The sequence below is a fragment of the Acinonyx jubatus genome, chromosome C1 (assembly GCF_027475565.1).
Source record: "Acinonyx jubatus isolate Ajub_Pintada_27869175 chromosome C1, VMU_Ajub_asm_v1.0, whole genome shotgun sequence".
Taxonomy (NCBI): domain Eukaryota; kingdom Metazoa; phylum Chordata; class Mammalia; order Carnivora; family Felidae; genus Acinonyx; species Acinonyx jubatus.
The window spans coordinates 9281175-9304931 of NC_069381.1; the positions used below are offsets into that span (position 1 = coordinate 9281175).

Sequence of the window (23757 nt, forward strand, 5' to 3'; positions counted from 1 at the left end):
GCATGATTCTATTTATATAAAAGTCAGAAATCAGCCACATGAGTGTGGGCTGTTAAAGGAAGGACAGTGGTTGCCTTTGGTGGGTTTAGTCATGGGCAGGGGGCGGTGGTGATGGGGAGAAGGGACCCCTAGTTGCTAGAGATGTACCGTATCCTGGTTTGGGTGCCGGTGTTTGGGTGCGTTCACTGTGAAAATTCTTCGAGCGGTATATTGCACGATTTATGCAGTCTTCCACGGGCATTTGTGTGCATACGTTTATTTATAATAGGTAAGTAAGATTTGCTTGAAAAAGGATATTTGCATGGTCCTGTTCTTTGCTGCCCTATTGCCAATTCCTCAGCAGTCTATCTCCTTTCAGAGGAGGGCACCGAGATGCAGAGAATAGAGAGAACTTATCCAAGGCCACTGGGCCAGTAAGCTGGAAAGGCGGGATTCAAACCCAGGCAGGCTGGCATCTGAGTAAGTCCTCTTGACTCTCGGCCATGCTGCCTCTCCCCACAGCCTGGACTTGAATGGGGCCAGGGCGGCAACCTGGCATGAGATGTGCTTTGGCCAGCCCAACCATGCCATGGTGAGGAAAGCTGGCCGATTCTGCATGGGAAGGTGAGGCCACAGAGGCCTGCGCAACTATGTGAGGCCTTTCCCTTAGGGGTCTTGGGCAAGACTGGTTTTCTTGGAGCTTTCATTGCTCAGAGAAATAGTCCCTCCAGCTCCCATTGGCCCTGTAAGATGCCATGTTAGCCCACTGAATCACGGCTAAGTCCAAAACCAGTGGGAGCAGAGAGAGAGCTGGTATAGCGGGTCCACGTTCTCCTAACACAAGTGTCCAAGCTCCTCTCTCTGGAGAGGCAGCTGCTAGCAACCTTGGGAGCATGCTCGCCTGGTGCTCCTGTGCACCTTTTTTGTGGGAGTCTTCGTCTGGACTGTCCTCCAGCATTTCCTCACCGTAGCTGTCCTCTCTACCTTGCAACATCCCGCCAAGTTCAGATTTCTGCATTGCCTGTTCTTGTGTGCTTTAACTTTGGTGAGTTTGCTCTCGGGCTCTGTAGTGGGTTGGGTCTCCCTTCCTCTCTCCCCATAACTTGCCCCTCCTTTCCTCTTCAGACTCTCCCCAAGACATATTTTGTTACACTCTCTTTTGTGTCTGCAGCTCTGTTTCCCTCCCTCTTCCCTTCCTCTCTCTGCCCCTCCCTCCTTTTCTTCCTTCAAACACTTACTGAGCACCCGTCACCTGGCTGCTTTCTGAGGATTCTAAAAGGATTGCAGACCCAGCCCCTTCTTCTACAGGGTTTTCAGCCTGACAGGGAACCGAACCGCCTTAAACCACAGCCTCTTTTGCCCTCTGCGCACTCAGCTGCCTGTAGGCTGTCTCCTCTGAATACAGTGTAGGCACATGGAAGGCAGGGACTGCTTTAACTACCTTTGCGACATTGGCCACAGGCACAGACCTGCCACCTGGTAGGTGCTTTCCATTTGCTGATCAAGACATAGGTGAATCTATCCAGCATGTCAGAGGGGTCATGCTGGCCAGGCTCTGAGCAGGAACTAGGGTTGGGGATAGGACAGCACATATTTAGAGCTGCAACAGGTTTGGAAACAAAGGCTTGGCATCTCGTAGGAGGCAGACCACTGGTTTTAACCCAATGTTCCAACCCCTGGGTGTTATCAGCCCAACAGTTCACACTGCTTACTTGGGATGGAGGGCAACTGTAGAAGGAGGAAGACAGAAGGCCTCACTTAGCTGATAGCAGAGTGATAGGTAAGGAGCCCAGATGGTAGGCAGCCTGCCAGCATGTGCATCCCAGCTCGGGCTGTGCAATCTTGGGCAATGCACTTGACCTCTCTGTGTCTATTTTCCCATCTGCGAAAGGAAACAATGGTGTCCATCTCTTCAGGATGGCAAAAGAATTAAATGACACGTGATAAGGGCTTCCTATGTTTGGTAAAGAAATAAAATATGTTTATGTGCTTCTGGAATGTTCCACCATGGATGTGGATGACTCTTAGAGACATGAACACCTCTAGTTTATAATTTCAGAAATGTTACTGACTCAAGGAGACAGGCTGAGGGCAAAACTCTCATCTCTGTTATTTTTCCTGGCCAGGCACTTCACTGGAAGTCGGCCTGTCTCAAACCAGTGGCTGCCATTGCACGGAATTATGGGCCAGTTTGAGACCCAGAAAAAACCAAGGCCTTTCCAACCTTGTTTTCTCCTAAAGAGTAGCCCACAAGCTGCAAGCACCTGCTGATGACCGTGGCTCTGGGGCACTCACAGGAGGCTCGCAGATGGACCTTGGAAGCAACACAGCCCGTTATTTTGCCAGCAAGGTGGGCTTATTCAGAAGAGTAGAGGAATTGCAATTGGGGACATGCAAGTTATGGCAAACCACCTGCGAGTCCAGAGATCAAAGGAGAGAAGCTTCTTTACAGAGAAGTGGAGGGAGGTGGGAGGGGCTGCTTTGAATGAAAGTCCATTGGAGGAAAGTGTGAGGTCAGGGAGGGGCAGTTTCTCATTGGCTGAGTTGTGGTATCTTCTTATTGGCTGAGCTTGTTGCTGGGCAAGAAGTTCCTTCCTTCCCCCTGTTGGTGGAGGCAAGCAGGCTTCTTCCGCCCACAAGGTGATGCAAGTCTTCTCGCTGGTCTCCAATCACGATGAGCGGCACCACGCGAGGGCTCCCCCTCTTCTTCCCAGGGGGTTTCCTTGTCCAGCTTCACGGCCCTGAAGGGGGAGCTTCGCTTGTGATGTCTCATCCTGATCCCTCCAGCGCTGGCTGGGTGCCCCCAGGACGCACTGCCCATCACGGGGTGTCCATGATGAAGATAATGATGTTCGGTGGAGGGAGACACACGGGTGACCACATCCATGTACTAAAGCCTTGAGGGGTTCTGAAGAAATCTGGGCAGGGTACTTAGGGCCTCCAAGGAGGCAGCAGCCATTGCTGTGAACAGGAGGATACAGGTCAGGGATGGCATCAGTCAATGAGAACATGGACTTGAGCTTGGATATGAAAGTCCGTTTGGTGTTTCTCCACCTGCTAGGCAGGTAGAAAGGCTTCCAGGAAACAATGTGAGCCACGGGTGAGTACATGGAGCATGGGGGAACTGCAATGGAGGAGGTGAGAGCTGGAGCCCATCTGAGCCGACAGGAGGCATCTTGACGTCAGGGTGCTCGGAGCTGAGCTGGCCAGTGAAGGTCCGAGCTGGCTCAGTACAGAGGCCTGGTGTCTTCAGATGTGGGCTAAGCAGGCCATCTCCAACCAGTTCCTCACCTCACTTTCCTCCAGCTCAAGCAGGGAAATGAAGGTTTTGTTTGGAGTTCTCTTTGGAGAAATCAAAGCCTTGGATGTCTCCACGGAAGGAATGCACTGGGGCATCCCAGGGGACCTGGGACAAGACCCAGTGGGTGTGAGCAGGAGAAGGACTGGGGATCACGCTTGCCAGGACCCACCAGTGAGACACTCATCGTGAGTGGTCATATCTAATCCCCAAGACTCCTCCTTGGGCTGTGGACACCATTCTATTTTGTAAAGGAGGGAAATCGAAGCTCAGAGATGGTTAGTTTGGCGATAAGCTAAAACTTGAGTTCAGATCTTCCTGACTCCAGAATCCAAGCTCTTTCTGGTTTAGTGGTTGAGAACACATGTTCTGCATGTTACTCCTTGGCAGGCAGGGCACTTGACCTTGGTTTGCCTCAGCTCCCCCATCTACAAAATAGAGCTGATGACTCTGCTTGACTTAGAAGCATCACTGAAAAGTTTCATCCAGTTTATAACCACTCGGACCACTACTGGCATGCTATAGGTGACTCATAAATGATGCACTTCCCTTGGGACAAGGACACACTTAATGTGCGGTCCTTGGAAGAGATGATTCCAGTGGTTGAAAGGCAGTGAGTACATGCAACATGATAACTTGTAACTATATTTCATGATTTATTCAGACATTTGTTTGTTTATAGCTAGAGTGACTATATTAGTTTAAAAACAATGGAATTTTATACACATTTGGCAAATAAATGGCCATGTGCCATTGCACCCTTCTTCTGAGTCAACAGCAGGCATCCCTAATCCCATTACTTTCTTTTGTTGAACACAAACATGGCTTAAGAATCTGTCATGGCGCAGGCTCCGGGCGGGCAATGTTGGGTGTTGACCCAAGTGATGACCCTTTTTGCCATCTGAGGCTGGAGAGCCAAAGAGGAAGGTTGCCTGCCAGTTGCCTTGAACAATTGGCTTTGTTCAATTCAGTGCCCAACCATTCAGCCTAAACATGGTCAAGATCTTTGGCCAATTCATACCGTTACTCAATCAAGATCGTTTGGGAGGAAGTTCTGAAACTCAAACCCTCTATGTGGACACAATCCAGAGCCTGTCCTTCCTGATGAGCCTTACCCAGATGAGACAGATGAGAAACTGCAAAAACATCCTAGCAATTACAGGTGACAGGAGTCCTCTACGATCCAGATGGGTCCTGACCTCTCCTAATGTCTCCCTTTCTTTCTCTTATGACTGACAGGGGAATATATTCGAGAGGCTGGGAATCTGCTCCAGGCCCAGATTTACCCAGTTATTGCATGGTTTTGTGAGAACAAAAAAGGATGCTAGACTTGTAGTGACTGACCTGTATTTTGGGACCATACCTGTGAGGCTGTTCCAATCCAAGGCAGAGTCCTCCAGCCCCTGGTGAGGCATCATCTTCTTCCACGGAGGAGGCGGGTTCATGGGGAATTTGGGTAAGGTGCTTCCCTGCAGCTTTGTAAAGGAAGAGCTTCATCTGTGTGTACAACTTGGCTCACCCTTCACTGAGAACCTTTTTAAGAGTTACTCAAAGGAATCAGCGGTTGGAGGCTTTTTAAAAAAAAAAAAAATTATTTATTTTTTTAGAGAGAGCGAGTGCAGGGGAGGGGCAGAGAGAGAGAGGGAGACAGAGTCCCAAGCAGGCTCCGCACTGTTAGCACAGAGCCTGACACGGGGCCTGAACACATGAACTGTGAGGTCATGACCTGAGCTGAAATCAAGAGTCGGGACGCTGAACTGACTGAGCCACCCAGGTGCCCCAGCGGTTGGAGATTTTTTATAGGAATCCCAGGCTGAGTGCTTTGGGCTCAAGTAAGCAGATGACACTCAATCTATGCGAGAAACGTTCTTTTCTGTACTATAATGGTCTTGGTCAAGGTGAGGCTAGTGCTGTGTCTCAGTGGGGCTTTCACGATGCTGGGGTGTTGACTGCTCTCTTCCCTCGCCACCCACAGCTTTGGCCCGTCTTATCTGTTTTCCACCCACAGTACATCCCAAACCCATGCATCTCTCCCTGGCCCTGCTACAGTACCATGATCCAAGACCCCATGTTCTCTCTTGCCTCGGCCCCCTTGACCCTCACACCCCACAACCACCCCCCCCCCACACACACACTTCTGTCGCCCCTCAATCCATTCCTTCCCTGGCAGCCAGAAAGAGCTTGTGAAACTGCAAGTCAGAGCTTGTCGGTCCTGGGCTAAACCCTTCTTGTGGCTCTCCGGTGCCTTTAGATGGAACCGAGCCCTCGAGCCCTGACAGCTTTGGAGGTCCTGCCCACCTTTCCAACCAGGTGCACGGCGTCTCCCTCCTCCCAAAGCAGTTCACTGCGCTCTAGCCACACTGCCTGCCTCTCAGACACTCCAGGCTCCTCCCCTCTCTCTCTGAATCTTTGGCACCTGCTGTTCTGGCAGCTTCCGGCGATATCTCTCCCCTTCTGACTTTGCATGACTGGTGGACCCTTATTTGTTCATTCAGTCTGGCCTCAAATATCCTCTCCAGAGCGGCCTCCCTGAACATCTTACCTAAGGCACGGTCCCTTAGAGTTCCATGCCCGTCTCCATCCCTGACATCATCCCTTTAAATTTCCCTCATGACGCTTGTCGTGGTCTGAATTTATCTTGTTCCTTCGTGTATTTCCTCATTTTCTGTCTGTCTTCCCCAACTAAAAATGGAATCTCCCAGAGTGCCAGGAAGACTTGTGTTTTGTTTGCTGCCTTATCTTCAGTGCCTTCCTTGCCTGTGGATTTTAATTTTTGAATGACTGTATGAGTTCATGAACACAAAGATGGATGAATGGATGGGTGAATAACTGGGTGAAAGGATGTGTTCATGGACGAACAAATGGGTGGACGGATGGCTGCCCAAAGTTGCCCAGAACTTCCCTGAGATTAGGGTGTGCTGCCACCTGGTGGTGGAAATAGCAATAGCCGCATTTGCTGCCGGGATGCTCTCCTTTTTTTCAGAAGTTAACAATGGACATCTCCCATCTACCGGCCCCCGAGGTCATGCTTCCCTTTCAGAGATCCCCCGGGAGCACCCCATTAGTTGGCTAGGACTGTTAGCCCTCCTCTGTGGGGCATGATGTTATTTTAAAAGTGAAGCGAGGCTTCATTTGGGAAATATTCACCGGGTATTTACCTTGTGTCATATCCTGTTCCAGGCACAGGGGACCGAGTGGAGAACACGAAAAACTCTCATGGAGCCTACTCAAACGAAGAGGCTGGGCAATGAAAGAGAAAGCAAATAAATAGGGTAATTCCACAGAGTTATGGCACAAGATGATGGAATAGAAAATGATTCATGTGCATCTTTAGTTTTTCCAGAGGAAGCTTCTCCAAAAAGGTAGAATTTGAACTCAGGTCCAAGCAACTGATGAGGAGGAATAAGCCCCATAGAGGCTGGGGAACAGCATTCTAAGCCTGTAGGGATAGGGGCAGGCAAATGGGGCCCTTGCCTGGGGCTCGATATTTAAAGGGGCACCAAGAAACTCAGTCTTCAAGATAATTTTATGCACTATTTTCACCTTTTTAATGTTAATTTATTTTTTTTGAGAGAGAGAGCGAGAGTGAGTGGGGGAAGGACAGAGAGAGAGGGGGACACAGAATCCGAAGCAGGCTCCAGGCTCCAAGTTGGGAGATCATGACCTGAGCCAAAGTCAGATGCCCAACTGACTGAGACACCCAGGTGCCCCTTTTTTATGCACTATTTTCAAAAATTCAATATTAATGCAAAAAAAATATATGGTGAACAAAATAACAACGTTTATCGAAAGGCGGGATCCAACAGGGCCAGGCGAATTGTACAAATGCAAAGTAGGCTCTTGTCTATGTAAGATTTTCATACGTCCTTCATCACAGATACTCGTGGCATTTGCTTTGATTCCTTAAAAGATTGCACCAAAGTATTATTTATCTCAGCTGCAGAGTGTCTTGGTGGCCCCTTAGTTTTGTGCCCAAGGCAAGTGCCTGCCTCGCTCTGTCCCAGCCCAGTTAAGTCTAAGCAGAAGAAACAGCAAGTGCAGAGCTCCAAAACAGGGGCTCGAGGGAGAGAAAGAATGTCAGGGCAGCAGAGCAAGGAGGCAGGGGGATGATGTGGGAAAGGCCAGCAGCGGTCTCCACCCTGGCTGTGCTTTGAACCCCCTGGGGGGGGCTTTGAGTCATACCCACACCAAGGTCCTGCCCACGCCACTGTCCGTCTCAGGGGTGGGGCCCAGGCATCAGCATTTTAAAAAAGCTCCCAGATGGCGCTAATCTGCCAGCAGGGCTAAGGCCTCTTTGGGAGCTGCCTGTTCCACTCAGTTTTGTCCCCTCCTCCGTCACGTCCCTCAAAGGGTGATGATGAAGCTGGGGCACTTTTCCCGGTCTGCTCAGTCATTCACCACCGCCCCCGAGGCTGGAATTTGGGAACTCCTGCTGCCCGTGCTACCCACCCCAGAGACACCGGTTCAATTATTTGGGGCTCAGTCTGGGCACCAGGACTTGGAAAACCTCCCTGGTACTTCTATCTACAGCACAGCCAAGGTTAGAAACCACGGAATTAGAGGCTTATTTGGCACAGATACTTGTCTGGTGCTGTACCAGGATGGCCAATGGACTGTTGATAACGGACTTGTCTGAGAACCTCAGAGGTACCCCTCGGCTAATAGAAATGGCCCATGGGGTGCCTGGGTGGCTCAGTTGGTTAAACGTCCAACTTCAGCTTAGGTCGTGATCTCATAGTTCGTGGGTTTGAGCCCCACATCCGGCTCTGTGCTGTCAGCTCAGAGCCTGGAGCCTGGTTCGGATTCTGTGTGTGTGTCTCTCTCTCTCTGCCCCTCCCCTGCTCATGCTCTATCTCTCTCTGTCTCTCAAAAATGAATAAAATGTTAAAAAAAAATTAAAAATAATAAAAATGGTCCATCCAACCATCCCATATTTCTTAATAACATACATTTGTATGCATGCGTACGTAATTACCATTAATATTTTAGAGCAGGCATGCCTACCCTCCCTGGCCTTGGTTTTGTCTGTTTCAAATCGCCAAGCCTTCCTGGTCCTCAGTTTCCACCCCCCCCCCCCCCCCACTGTGGAAGAAAATGTTGCAGCTGGTGAGCCCTGAGGTGCATTGGAGTCCCGACATTCAGGAGACCATGGCAGATGTCAGGTGTCTTACGTGGCCTGGCTTTTTGGTTTTGCCCAGGCAGAGCCAGCTGGAGTCACTGCAGAGGAAGTAGGGAAAGGAACGGAAAAAGAATGTCACACCCAAAGCGGACACTGCTGGCAGGTTCTCCCCGGGGACTAGGGTGAACAGTGCTGGGCCCTGCATGGGGGTGTTGACATCCCTACAGGCCACTCAGGGCGGCTGCTGTGACCGATTCTGTCTTGCAGACTTGTACCACAACCTGTGCAATTTTCTGGCCCTGGAGACTGATTCTGTGCTGCTGTCGATTGGGTGAGCTGCTGGAGAAAGTCAGTGGGTGTCACTTGGGTGGAAGAAGGTAGGGAGGAGCACGTGGATGATTTGTAGAAGAGAGAGAGGGGCCCTAGCCCCCAAGAGGCACTCTCGCACGTACATGCACGGACACAGGCACAGCGCCGTTCACGAGAGCAAAAACCCAGGAAGAAGTCACATGCCCACAGCAGGGGTGTGCACGAACAAACTGGGGCATGAGACAGCAAGTGCTGGTGAGGAGGTGGAGAAAGGGGAACCCTCACGCACTGTTGGTGGGAATACAAAGTGGTGCAGCCACTGTAGAAAACAGTATGGAGGTTCCTCAAAAAGTTAAAAATAGAACTGCCCTATGATCTAGTAACCGTACCACTGGATACTTACAATTAAAAAGGATAGATGCACCCCTGTGATTACTGCAACATCATTCTCAATGGTCAAATTATGGAAGTAGCCCAAGTGTCCATCGGCAGATGAATGGATAAAGATGTGGTGTATATGCAACGGAATGTTTTCCAGCCACAAAAAAGAATGAAATCTTGCCATTTGCAATGATGTGGTTGGAGCTAGAGGGTATTATGTTAAGCAAGACAAAGTGACACTATATTAAATGTACATACAAGTGATTCAGCACTTACATGTAACACCTAATGCTCATCAGAACAAGTGCCCTCCTTAGTACCCATAACCCATTTAGCCCACCCCCCACCCACCTCCCTCCATCAACCCTCAGTTTGTTCTCTGAGCCTCTTACGGTTTGTTTCTCTGTCTCTCTCTTTTTTATTTTGCCCTCCCTTGTGATCATCTAGTTTGTTTCTTAAATTCCACGTATGAGTGAAATCATATGATATTTGTCTTTCTCTGACTTATTTCGTTTAGCATAATACATTCCAGCTCCATCTACGTCGTCGCAAATGGCAAGTTTTTGTTCTTTTTGATCACTGGGTAATACTCCATTGTACGTCCACATCACATCTTTATCCATTCATCAGTTGATGGACATTTGGACTCTCCCCATAGTTTAGCTACTGTTGCTAAGCAACAAATGCTTTTTAGTATAAGCATCTGCCATGTTTTTTTCTACTTTTTAAAAAATTTACATCCAAGTTAGTTAGCACGTAATGCAATATGATTTCAGGAGTAGAATCCAGTGATTCATCCCCCACGTATAACACCCAGTACTTAGTGTCTTCCTTAATTCCCCTTGCCCATTTAGCCACCCCACTCCCCAAACCCCTTCAGCAACCCTCAGTTTGTTCTCTATATGTAAGAGTCTCTTATGTTTTGTCCCCCTCCCTGTTTTATATTATTTTTGTTTCCCTTCCCTTATGTTCATCTGTTTTGTCTCTTAAAGTCCTCATGTGAGTGAAGTCATAGGATTTTTGTCTTTCTCTGACTAATTTCGCTTAGCATAATATCCTCTAGTTCCATCCATGTTGTTGCAAATGGCAAGATTTCATTGTTTCATTGCCAAGTATATGTATATATATATATACAAGTATATACAAGTATATATATATATATACACACACACACATATATACTACTCCACTATATATATATACCATATATATATATACACCATATATATATGATATATATATATCATATATATATATACCATATCTTCTTTATCCATTCATCTGTCAATGGACACTTGGTCTCTGTCCATATTTTGGCTATTGTTGATAGTGTTGCTATATACATTGGGGTGCATGCGTCCCTTCGAAACAGCACACCTGTATCCCTTGGATAAATGCCTAGTAGTGCAATTGCTGGGTCGTAGGGTAGTTCTATTTTTAGTTTTTTGAGGAACCTCCATACTGTTTTCCGTCCGCAGTGACTGCACCAGATTGCATTCCCACCAGCAGTGCAGGAGGGTTCGCCTTTCTCCGTATCCTCGCCAACAGTTGTTGTTGCCTGAGTTGCTAATTTTAGCCATTCTGACTGGTGTTAGTTGGTATCTCATTGTGGTTTTGATTTTTATTTCCCTGATGATGAGTGGTGTTGAGCATTTTCTCATGTGTCTGTTAGCCATCTGGATGTCTTTGGAAAAGTGTCTATTCATGTCTTTTGCCCATTTTTTTCACTGGATTATTTGTTTTTTGGGTGTTGATAAGTTCTTTGTAGATTTTGGATACTAACCCTTTATCTGATATGTCATTTTCAAATATCTTCTCCCATTCTGTTGGTTGCCTTTTAGTTTTGCTGATTGTTTCCTTCTATGTGCAGAAGGTTTTATCTTGATGAGGTCCCAATAGTTACTTTTTACTTTTGTTTCCCTTGCCTCCAGAGACATGTTGAGTAAGAAGTTACTGCAGCTGAGGTCAAAGAGGTTTTTGCCTGCTTTCTCCTCGAGGATTTTGATGGCTTCCTGTCTTACATTGAGGTCTTTTATCCATTTTGGATTTATTTTTGTGTCTGGTGTAAGAAAGTGGTCCAGGCTCATTCTTCTGCATGTAGCTGTCCAGTCTTACTGATACCATTTGCTGAAGAGGCTGTCTTTATTCCATTGGATATTCTTTCCTGCTTTGTCAAAGATTAGTTGGTCATATGTTTGTGGGTCCATTTCTGGGTTCTCTATTCTGCTCCATTGATCTATGTGTCTGTTTTTGTGCCAGTACCGTACTGTCTTGATGATTACAGCTTTGTAATACATCTTGAAGTCCAGGATTGCAATACCTCCAGGTTTGGTTTTCTTTTTCAGGATTGCTTTGGCTATTCATGGTCTGTTTTTGGTTCCATACAAATTTTAGGATTGTTTGTTCTAGCTCTGTGAAGAATGCTGGTGTTATTTTGATAGGGATTGCATTGAATATGTAGATTGCTTTGGGTAGTATCGACATTTTAACAATATTTGTTCTTCCTATCCAGGAGTATGGAATCTTTTTCCATTGTTTTGTGTCTTCAATTTTATTTCATAAGCTTTCTATAATTTTCAGTGTATAGATCTTTCACCTTTCAGTGTATAGATCTTTTGGTTAGATTTATTCTTAAGTATTTTATGGTTTTTGGTACAATTGTAAGTAGGATTTATTCCTTGAGTTTTCTTTCTGCTGCATCATTATTGGTGTATAGAAATGCAACCAATTTCTATGCTATCTATAATTTTATATCCTGTGGCTTTGCTGAATTCATGGATCAATTCTAGCGGTTTTTTCGTGGAATCTTTCAGGTTTTCCATATCATGTCATCTGCGAAGAGTGAAAGTTTGACTTACTCCTTGCTGATTTGGATGCCTGTTATTCCTTTGTGTTTGATTGCTGAGGCCAGGACTTCCAATGCTATGTTGATTAACAGTGGTGAGAGTGGACATCCCTGTCATGTTCCTGACCTTAGGGGGAAAGTTCTCAGTTTTTACCCATTGAGGATAATATTAGCAGAGTGTATCTTGTATATGGTTTTTAATCTTGAGGTATGATTCTTCTATCCCTACTTTCTTGAGGGTTTTTATCAAGAAAGGATGCTGTATTTTGTCAAATGCTTTCTCTGCATCTATTGAGAGGATCATGTAGTTCTTGTCCTTTCTTTTATTAATATGACACATCACATTGATTGATTTGTGGATATTGACCTAGCCCTGCATCCTAGGTATAAATTCCACTTGATTGTGATGAATAATTCTTTTAATGTATTGTTTGATCTGGTTGGCTAGTATCTTATTGAGGATTTTTGCATCCATGTTCAGCAGGGAAATTGGTCTTTAGTTCTCCTTTTTTGTGGGGTCTTTGTCTGGTTTTGGAATTAGGGTAATGCTGGCCTCACAGAATGAGTTTGGAAGTTTTCCTTCCATTTCTATTTTTTGGGACAGCTTCAAAAGAATAGGTGTTAACTCTTCTTTAATGTTTGCTGGAATTCCCCTGGAAAGCCATCCGCCCCCGGACTATTGTTTTTGAGGGGAGATTTTTGATTACTAATTCAATTTCTTTACTGGTTATGGGCCTGTTAAAATTTTATATTTATGGGTCTCTTAAAATTTTCTATTCTTGTTTCAGTTTTGGTAGTTTACATTTTTCTAGGAATTTGTCCATTTATTCTAGATTGCCCAATTTATTGGCATATAATTGTTTATAATATTCTCTTAGTATTGTTTGTATTTCTGCAGTGTGGGTTGTTATCTCTCCTCTTTCATTCTTGGTTTTATTTATTTCAGTCCTTTCCTCTTTCTTTTTGATCAAACTGGCTAGGGGTTTATCAGTTTTGTTAATTCTTTCAAAGAACCAGCTTCTGGTTTCATTGATCTGTTCTATTGTTTTTTTTTTATTCTGATAGCATTGATTTACAGTCTAATCTTTATTATTTCCCATATTCTGATGGTTTTGGGTTTTATTTGCTGTTCTTTTTCCAGCTCTTTAAGGTGTAAGCTTAAGTTGTGTATCTGAGACCTTTTCTCTTCTTTAGGAAAGCCTGGATTGCTATATACTTTCCTCTTATGACTGTCTTTGCTATATCCCAGAGGTTTTGGGCTGTGGTATTATCATTTTCATTGGCTTCCATGTACTTTTTAATTTCCTCTTTAACTTCTTGGTTAACCCATTCATTCTTTAGTAGGATGTTCTTCAGTCTCCAAGCATTCGTTGTCTTTCCATATTTTTTCTTATGGTTGATTTTGAGTTTCATAGCATTGTGATCTGAAAATATGCATGGTATGATCTCGATCTTTTTGTATTTGTTGAGGGCTGATTTGTGTCCTGGTACGTGATCTATACTGAAGAATGTTCCATGTGCACTTAAGAAGAATGTGTATTCCACTGCTTTAGGGTGAAATGTTCTGAATACATCTGTTAAGTCCATCTGGTACAGTGTGTCATTCAAAGCCATTGTTTCCTTGTTGATTTTCTACTTAGATGATCTGTCCATTGCTGTAAGTGGGGGTGTTGAAGTCCCCTACTATTATGGTATGATTATCAATGAGTTTCTTTATATATGTGATTAATTGATTTATATATTTGGGTTCTCTCATGTTGGGGGCACAAATGTTTACAATCGTTAGCTCTTCTTGGTGGACAGACCCCTTAATTATGATATAATGCCCCCTTTCATCTCTTGTTATGGTCTTTATTTTAAAATCTAGATTGTCTGATATAAGTATGGCTACTCCAGCTTTCTTTTGGCAACCATTAGCACGATAGATGGTTCTCCATCCCCTTACTTTCAATCTGAAGGTGTCTTTAGGTCTAAAATGTGTCTTTTGTAAACAGCATATATATGGATCTTGTTTTCTTATCCATTCTGTTATCTTATGTCTTTTCACGGGAGAATTTAGTCCATTGACATTTAGAGTGAGTACTGAAAGATATGAAATTATTGCCATTGTGTTGCCTGTAGAGTTGGAGTTTCTGGGGGTATTCTCTGGTCCTTTCTAGTCTTTGTTGGTTTTGGTCTTTTTTGTTTTCTTTTGTCTTTTCTCCTCTCAGTGAGTCCCCTTAACTTTTTCTTGCAGGCCTGGTTTAGTGATCATGAACTCCTCTAGTTTTTGTTTGTCTGGGAAACTTTTTATCTCTCCCTCTGTTTTGAATGACAGCCTTGCTGGATAAAGAATTCTTGACTGCATATTTTTCTGATTCAGCATGCTGAATATATCCTGCCACTGCTTTCTGTCCTGCCAAGTTTCTGTGGATAGGTCTGCTGAGAACCTGATCTGTCTTCTCTTAAAGGTTAAGGACTTTTTTTCCTTGCTGTGTTCATATTCTTTCCTTGTCTGTGTATTTTGTGAATTTGACTATTATATGCTTTGTTGATGGTTGGTTTTTGTTGAATCTAATAGAAGTTCTCTGTGCTTCCTGGATTTTGATGTGTCTATACCCAGGTTAGGAAAGTTTTCTGCTATGATTTGCTCACATAACCCTTCTACTCGTTTCTCTCTCTCTTCATCTTCTGGGACCCCTATGATTCTGATGTTCCTTTTTAATGAATCACTGATTTCTGTAATTCTTATATCGTATTCTTTTCCCTTAGTTTCCCTCTTTTTTTTTCTGCTTCATTATTCTCCATAAGTTTGTCCTCTGTATCACTGATTCATTGCTCTGCTTCATCCATCCTTGCCACCATGGCATCCATTCGAGTTATAGCATTTTAATTTAGTCCTAACTAGATTTTACTTCTTTTATCTCTGCAGAAAGGGATTCTATGCTTTTTTCTTTTTTTAATGTTCATTTGTTTTTGAGACAGAGAGAGTGCACGAGTGGGGGAGGGGCAGAGAGAGAGGTGTGCGCGCACACACACACACACACACACATAGAATCCAAAGCAGGCTCCAGGCTCCAAGCTGTTAGCACAGAGCTCGATGCAGGGCTTGAACTCACAGACCATGAGATCATGACCTGAACTGAAGTCAGACGCTTAACCGACTGAGCCATCCAGGCACCCCTATCCTTTTTTCAATTACAGCTAGTATTCTTACTATCGTGATTCTAAATTCTAGTTCAGACATCTTGCTTACATCTGTGTAGATTAAGTCCCTGGCTGTCATTTCTTTCTGTTCTTCCTTTTTGGCTGAATTACTTTGTTTCATCATTTTGGAGGAAGAAAAAGAATTAATTTAATAAAATAAAAATAAAATTAAAAAATTAAAAACAACACACAAAAATCAAATGAAGGAAGCTAGGTGTGTTTTGGTCTGGTTGTTGAAAGAAGCTTGATAGAATAGAGAAAAAAGGGAAAGGAAAAAAAGTAGAAAAGAGGGAAAAATTAAGAAAATGTTTAAAAATTTAAAAAATGTATACAATAAAATAGAATAAAATGAAATTAAGAAAGTAAAATAGACTAAAAATTTTACAAAAAAATAATAAAAAATATAGTAGAAAAAAATTAAAGAGAAATCTTTTTTTATAAAAACAGAAAATAAAAAATAATTTTTTTCTCTTTCTGTATCCAAGAATAAGAAAAGAAAAAAAAATGAATAGCTGGACCAGCAAACAGAATGAAATCTGAGTGAAATTACATCCAGTTTCCCCTAGAAGTCAAACTATGAGCACTTTATAGTCTGTAAACTAAGCAGGCAGAGAGACTTGTGGTCATCCTCTAGGGCTTGGTTGGTGGAGATGGACAAGGCTTGGTGTAATGGCTCTATTCTCCACTAAATGGCACTGCTTAGCTTACTGGGGTGGATTGTTGTGGCGTGTGGGCATGTATGTATGCCCGGGAGATGTGAAAATGGCATCACCTTGCTTCCCAGTCTCTAGCATAAGAACTCTGTGCTCTCCCCAACTGGCAATCAAATACCCCTTCTTTGTCTTGGACTTCCATCCACTCCCTGCTTCTACACTGTCCACAATCAAGCCATCAGCCTGCCAGGCAGCACCTCCTTCCCAAATTTTTTCTCAGATGGGACTGTGTTTCCAAACCCCTCACTTCTGAGGGCCCTGCGGCTTGAACCCACTCTGACCCTCGCAGGTAGGGTCTTGCTGAGCAATGGCCAGGTGCTGGCCCATGCTGCTGCAGAGGCCCAGAGACTGTGGCCAGGTGCCACCCTCCCTAGAAAAAGTTCACATGACTGTGTGGCAGCAGTGGTTCAGAGGCTATGGTAAATCACAACACATACCTGGCGCCAGTCTTCACCACACCCTAATGTCCTTGTTCCAACACCAGCAACATGGCTGTAATCTGGGGTCCACTGGGACCTTTGCCTGTGGGGAAACTGCACGGCCTCTACCAAATGTCCTCTCTGCAGGGGAACTGCCTCTCCCCATGTGGCCTGACGACCCCTTGGACCTTGCTCTCTGCTCCTGAAGATTCGCCCTTCCCACCAGAGCAGCACCAGGTATTGAGCGGCGAAGTTTCTGGCTCTGTGCTCCCCTATTTATAGAGTCCTAATGGTATTGAAACCCTCTCCTTTCTCCTTTCTCCCTTTCTTATGAAGATGTTTTCTTGCAGGTGTTTCCACTCTTTCTCTTTGTCTCCAGCTGCTTTTGGAGGGAGTGCTTTTCCTGTAATCTCCCCCCAGGTCTCTGTCCTCTCTCTGCAAATAAAAACAGTTCCCTACCCTCTGCAGCTTCTCTCTCCCCCAGTTCACCTCTCTGCACCATGTACCTGCCAGGTTCTGTGGCTCAAGTTATGCAGATTGTTGTGTTTGTCCTCAGATCAATTTTCTAGGTGTGCAAAATGGTTTGGTGCTGATCTGGCTACATTTCAGGGACGAGTGAAGCAGAGAGCTTCCATGCTGCCCTGCCATCTTGGCCTCTCTCCCCTACTGTGTTTTAAATGACCTTTGGGAGAGGAACAGGGAAAAATAAATCCATGTCATCTTCTTTCTGAAACCAGAAATTTGAGTAATTACTAATGTATCATAGTCTAAACCCTTTTCAACATGAGTAAAAATTCTCCTAAACAAACAAAAACTAAGCTAAACCATGGCACAGTTAATATTATGTTACACAGCCATTAAGGTATTATGGATGATTACATAGCCATTTAAATAAATGAACTGGAAGGGCACACCAGAATGTGAATGAATCTTGGCAGTATAAAATTAAGTGAAAAACATTCAAATAATTACGTAAGCCTGGTACTCTTTTTATCAAGTTGAAAACAAAATCAGAAGAGTATTTGTAAGGAATATGCATAGACATTATAAAAGTACATGAAAAGGAAAGAAAGGGAATGGTGGATACAGGATTGAAGGTCAAGGTCACTGTTCCCTCAGATGGCGAAGGCAGCGAGGTGGGATGGTGGTGGGGGTATGATAGGGTTGGCCAAAGGTTATGGTCAAGGTCCTGGCTGTTGTTTGGGTCTGATGGTTCTTCAGGTGCTTATTTTGTTAAAACAACTACCTACCTACTTAACTTTGGGGTCCAATGCTGGGAGTGTCTCGAGACAGAAGAAGACAGTGGACAATAGTTTCAAGAAGTTAGAGAAACTAAAAGCTGTCCTTTTAGATTCAACCTCTACCACAAGGCCCCTCAAACCCTGGCTGTCCCCAGGCATCTATGCAGCTTAAAGCAACTTACTTAGCATCTCTGGTCTTCTCAAATTTGAGGAAGACAGTGTCTGACTGATAGAGGCTCTGTCACACTCTACATCTGAGAAGCCCTTTGTGATAATGAAAATGCCCCTTGAACACACGGAAATGTTAATAAACACCTGCATGAATATTTGTAGGAGATTGCTTAGGATATTGTTGTTTGATATAGTTATAGTTGAAAAGACTTCGGACATGGGTTTTGATAGAGAGGCTGGTGGAGGTTGGAAGACAGGTAAGGTTCTTCAATCTGCCAGGGTGACTGCAGGTCGGAAAAGATGTCCAGTGTCTGAAATGCTCCCTGGTTTCTCATCAAGACATAATGAGACTCCCTACCTAAGCTCCTGGGGAATCTTTTGACTTTCACCCCTACCCTGAGTGGGCAAGGGTGGGCATTTCTGCCTCTTTCTAGCAGGTCGGGATTCTGCTAATGGAAAGCATGTAATATTTGTTATTTCTTTTATACTGCCATATTTGTATATTTAACATTTAGTAGGATGTGTATCCTTCTAGAAATAGAAAAATGGAGGCTGAAGTTTGTGTTTGCTGCTTCTAGGTGCTGAGCACATCTCAATACAAGGACCCTACTAAATAGTATATGTTTTGCTAAGTTTAAATGGAAAGCTATGTTGATAACATTGATTTATTTATCAACATATTTGCTCATTGAGGCAATGTTGCAGGGTTGCAGTCAATCAAACCCTATCCTTAAAGATGATGCCTTAGAGCAACTTTTAATGGAAACAAAAATCAAGATCTAATAGGAAGTGGTGGCTTCCAGACTGGGTTGCTTAGGACACTGGGATTCCCTTTGTTTTTTTAGGGGTGGCCAGGGAGGTCAAAGAGGAAGAAGAATGAGTGAGGTGTTCAGATCCCTGCCCCTGGGCAAAGCTAGAATGACTGACCACTACTCACTTATTTTATACAGTGGGGTTCCTTGTATCATTTTAATAAGAAAAATTAGAGGGTCTGGGTGACTCAGCGGTTGAGTGTCCAACTTCATCTCAGGTCATGATCTCACAATTAGTGGGTTCAAGCAAGCTTTGTGTCGGACTCTGTGCTGACAGCTCAGAGCCTGGAGCCTGCTTCGGATTCTGTGTCTCGTTCTTTCTCTGCCTGTCCCCCACTTGTGCTCTGTCTCGCTCTGTCTTTCAAAAATAAATCAACGTAAAAAATTTTTTTGAAGAAAAGCAATGTTGCTGTTCTAACGAAGTTTGAAAGCCACTATTCTAAGGTGTCAGTTTTCTTTATGCGTGCCTTCCAAATTTAATCTTACAAGTAGAATGCACTTTCTTTTACAATGCTTTTAAATGATAGGTTGTAAGAAGAGAAAACACATTTAGCAACAACTTCAAACAAAAATTTGGGATAACAGCCATGTTTTTCATAAAATTTCTAATCAAAGCAGTTTAGCCAAAGGGTTTCTATTTTTAAAATTGATTTCTTTCTATTATCTCAATCTTGATTTGTGCATTAGTTAGCTTGTGTTTTACTATTTCTGTAAGTTCAGCACCACCCCCAGCTTTATTGAAATATAATTGACATATAACATTGCATAAGTTTAAGGTGTATAACGTGTCAGTTTGAGACACTTATATATTGCAAAATGATTACCATGATAGCATTAGGAAACATCTCCATTCTATCATGTAATTATTGTTTCTTTTTTGTGGTGAGAACACTTAAGATCTACTCCCTTAGCGCATATATATATATATAGTGCATATATATACATAGCACATATATATTTATATATATTTATATATTTATATTTATATTTAGGGTTAGAGAGAGAGGGAAGGAGAGAATCCCAAACAGACTGCACTGTTAGTGCCTAGCCCTGTGAGGGGCTTGAACTCGTGAACCATGAGATCATGACCTGAGGCAAAATCAAGTGCTGGCCACTCAACGGACTGAGCCACTCAGATGCCCCTAGAAGTTCATTTTAAAGTCCTTTCTCTTTGCCCTTGAATTCCTATGAGGAGACACACTTTGAGGGCTTAGAGCAGCCTTCAGGATGCTCTCCACAGCCAGAGCAGAATCTGTTTCCTGCCTGTTTACCTTTCCTCCACCTTTACCCTCAGGGCATCTCCCAAACCTCTCCCTCTTTCCCCAACCCCCAGATAGAAGACAGCTCTTTTTTTTTTTTTTTTTAAGAATTTAAGATAGTGACATTTATTTATTTATTTATTAAATTTATTTTTTATTTTTTAAAATTTACATCCAAATTAGTATATAGTGAAGCAATGATTTCAGTAGGTTCCTTAATGCCCCTTACCCATTTAACCCATCCCCCTCCCACAACCCCTCCAGTAACCCTCAGTTTGTTCTCCATATATATGAGTCTCTTTTGTTTTGTCCCCCTCCTTGTTTTTATATTATTTTTGTTTCCCTTCCCTTATGTTCATCTGTTTTGTCTCTTAAAGTCCTCATATGAGTGAAGTAATAGGATTTTTGTCTTTCTCTGACTGACTAATTTCACTTAGCATAATACCCTCCAGTTCCATTCATGTAGTTCAAATGCCAAGATTTCATTCTTTTCGATTGCTGAGTAATACTCCCATTATATATACATAGCACATTTTCTTTATCCAGTCATCCATCGATGGACATTTGGGTCCTTTCCATCAACTTTGGCTGTTGCTGATAGTGCTGCTATAAACATGGGGGTGCATGTGTCCCTTCGAAACAGCACATCTGTATCCCTTGGAGAAATGCCTAGTAGTGCCATTGCTGTGTCATTGGGTAGTTCTATTTTTAGTTTTTTGAGGAACCTCCATACTGTTTTCCAGAGTGGCTGCACCAGCTTGCATTCCCACCAACAATGCAAAAGAGATCCTCTTTCTCCACATCCTCGCCAACATCTGTTGTTGCCTGGGTTGTTCATGTTAGCCCTTCCGATAGGTGTGAGGTGGTATCTCACTGTGGTTTTGATTTGTATTTCCCTGATGATGAGTGATGATGAGCGTTTTTTCATGTGTCAGTTGCCATCTGGATGTCTTCTTTGGAGAAGTGTCTATTCACGTCTTTTGCCCATTTCTTCACTGGATTATTTGTTTTTTGGGTGTTGAATTTGATAAGTTCTTTGTAGATTTTGGACACTAACCCTTTATCTGATATGTCATTTGCAAATATCTTCTCCCATTCTGTCGATTGCCTTTTAGTTTTGATGATTGTTTCCTTCGCTGTGCAGAAGCTTTTTATTTGATGAGGTCCCCGTAGTTCATTTTGCTTTTGTTTCTCTTGCCTCTGGAGACGTGTTGAGTAAGAAATTGCTGTGGGCAAGATCAAAGAGGTTTTTGCCTGCTTTCTCCTCTAGGATTTTGATGGCTTCCTGTCTTACATTGAGGTCTTTCATCCATTTTGAGTTTATTTTTGTGTCTGCTGTAAGAAAGTGGTCCAGGTTCATTCTTCTGCATGTCGCTGTCCAGTTTTCCCAGCACCACTTGCTGAAGAGACTGTCTTTATTCCATTGGATATTCTTTCCTGCTTTGTCGAAGATTAGTTGCCCATACGTTTGTGGGTCCATTTCTGGGTTTTCTATTCTATTCCATTGATCTGAGTGTCTGTTCTTGTGCCAAAGGCAGCTCTTTAAGTCACTGGGAAAGAACAAATCTTGGTCATTAGATTTAAAAAAATTGTTTTTTAATGTTTATTTATTTTTGAGAGAGACAAAGCATGAGCAGGGGAGGGACAGAGAGAGAGGAAGACACAGAATCTGAAGCAGGGTCCAGGGTCAGAGCTGTCAGCACAGAGCCTGACGTGGGGCTTGAACTTGTGAAATGGGAGATCATGACCTGAGCTAAAGTCAGATGCTTAACTGACTGAGCCATTCAGGAGCCCCTTGGTCATTAGATTTTGATTAAAAAAACCAAAAATTCATCCTGAAAGAAACTTCTGCTTTATTTGAGCTTTACTTTGCTTAGCCTGTTCTCTTTGGGCAGCCAGTGGGACAGCCAGGAGGTTCCTTTGTATTTCCCAGCATCACTAGTTGTTTTGCTCCCACTTCAGATGGCTCAGATAGCTTTCAAGTTGCATAATCTTGTGTGGAGTGTCTACACCTATGGACAACAGGCAGAGCCTAGTGTTGGAGTCCAGAACCCCTGCCTGTAGGACTAAGGGGAGGTCCTTCATGCCCTCATATGCAAAAGAAAAAAAGAAAAGAAAAGATAAAAATCCCCACCTCACCGGGCCATTCTGGGGATTTAGTCAGAGACAGTCTTGCAAGGGGGAGTTGAGGACATGGTTAAAATGGCTCCCAGTGACACCTGTCCACACTGCTATACTTTTGTTCCCTGCTTGCTCTTCAGGTACCGCAAGCTTCCTGATCACCATTACCCCAGCATTTTCTGAGATTGCCTGAATGCCTCCATTCACTTCCTGAAGGCCTTGGAAACCTACAGGGTGGACCCCTCCCGGGTTGTGATCTGTGGAGACAGCACTGGGAGAGCGTATGTGGTCTGTGTCACCCAGGCCCTGGTGGGCAGATCAGATATTTCCCAGATCCGGGCCCAGGTCCTGATTTATCCACTTGTTCAGATCATCATTTTGCAGCTGCCATCTTACTGGCAGAGCAGAAATGTCCCATCCTGCCCCAGAAGTTCAGGATGACATGTATATTTAAGTATATGGTTATCGACTTTCACTGGTGGGAAGCCATCTTGGATGGTGCCTTAATGCCCCCAGACTTCTGGAGGAAGTACAAGCAGTGGCTCAGCTCTGACAACATACCCAGGAGATTCAGGAAGATGCGCCACCAACCTGTGTTTCCTGGCCCTTTTAATGGGGCTGCCTATCTGGAAAACAAACATCTTTTGGATGTAGAAAATGCCCCTCTGATAAGAGATGATGAGACCATTGCTCAGCTTCCCAAGGCCTTCCTGGTGAGCTGTGAGCATGACATCCTCCGTGATGACACCTTGCTCTATATGAAGCGCTTGGAGGACCAGAGGGTCCCCGTGGTGTGGTATCATGTAGAGGATGGCTTTCATGGGTCCCTACTGCTTTTTGACAAGGAAATTTTCTTGTTCCTGTGCTCCCTGAAAATTGTGAATGCTATAGCCAATTATATAAAGAGCATATAGCAACCCTGGGGTGCTGATTAAGGAGATGCTGAGTCAATGCTCTGCTCACATGAGAAGGATAAGTCAGCTTAGAATGGTTTTGCTTAGTATTTCAGAAAATCCAAATTGTGAGCAACACTTGCTAACATTCTCACTCAGGTGAAATAAATATCAAAGGGAGAGACTAATGCCTTTAAAAACTTCTCAAAGCCCTAACACACAAGGTCTGTGAAGAATAAATGCTAACAACTGGGTATTCTGTCTGTGTGTCTCTAATCATGGTGCATCTATGCTCATGATGCCAACACAGGGCTTGGGGCCATGGTGCCTGTTGGACGAGGGGGCACCTAATTGTTCTTGGGATCATAGGTCACCAGCCAAATTCCAACACACCAGTTATAGATCAGTCTCCAGCAGGAGAAATGCTGTTGCAATGAAACTCTTGCCTCACTTTAGCCATCCTTGGACACGACTAAAGGCAGGTTTCAGGGGAGGTGGTGGGAAAAGGAGATGGGGAAGAGGGAAGGGAGAAGCAGTGAGGGAAGGGCTCTGGGGGGCTGCGAATGTGGTCTGGGCTCAAGTCTTTAATCCGAATTCCAAAATCAGATTCCTGGCTACCAAGAGGCAGGTTCTCAGAGCTAAGTCTGTCCTGGGAACCTCCAGGTGCTATCTGGAATATGAAAACTGCATTCTCCAAGACAGACAACTTACTATACATTCTTTCTTTGGTGAGCTTATGTATTGTTCCCACTTTTACAAAGAACCTTGCCTTAGGGGCGCCTGGACGTCTCCATCAGTAGAGTACGATCCTTGATCTTGAGGTTGTGAGTTCAAGCCCCACATTGGGTGTAGAAATTACTTGAAAATAAAGAAATAAAATCTTACAAAAAAGAACCTTGGCCTTGCTTAGTTCATACCACTTTGTCTGCTCATGGGGTAAGGAAAGAGAATCTTGGTACTGCATGCTGGCATAGTCCACATTAGTTTTTCCACTGGGCTCATGTTTGCTAG

General features: G+C 44.0%; 1 protein-coding gene across 1 annotated transcript; it reads left to right on the top strand.

The window, feature by feature from the left end:
- Positions 1-141: 141 nt before the first annotated feature.
- AADACL4 (arylacetamide deacetylase like 4) lies at positions 142-23222 on the top strand. Its single transcript, XM_027058222.2, is given in 7 exon segments — positions 142-176; positions 502-571; positions 860-1024; positions 4517-4733; positions 8664-8727; positions 21994-22268; positions 22271-23222. Coding segments are annotated over 7 exon segments (1323 nt in total). The 3' UTR covers positions 22768-23222.
- The last annotated feature ends 535 nt before the right edge of the window (positions 23223-23757 follow it).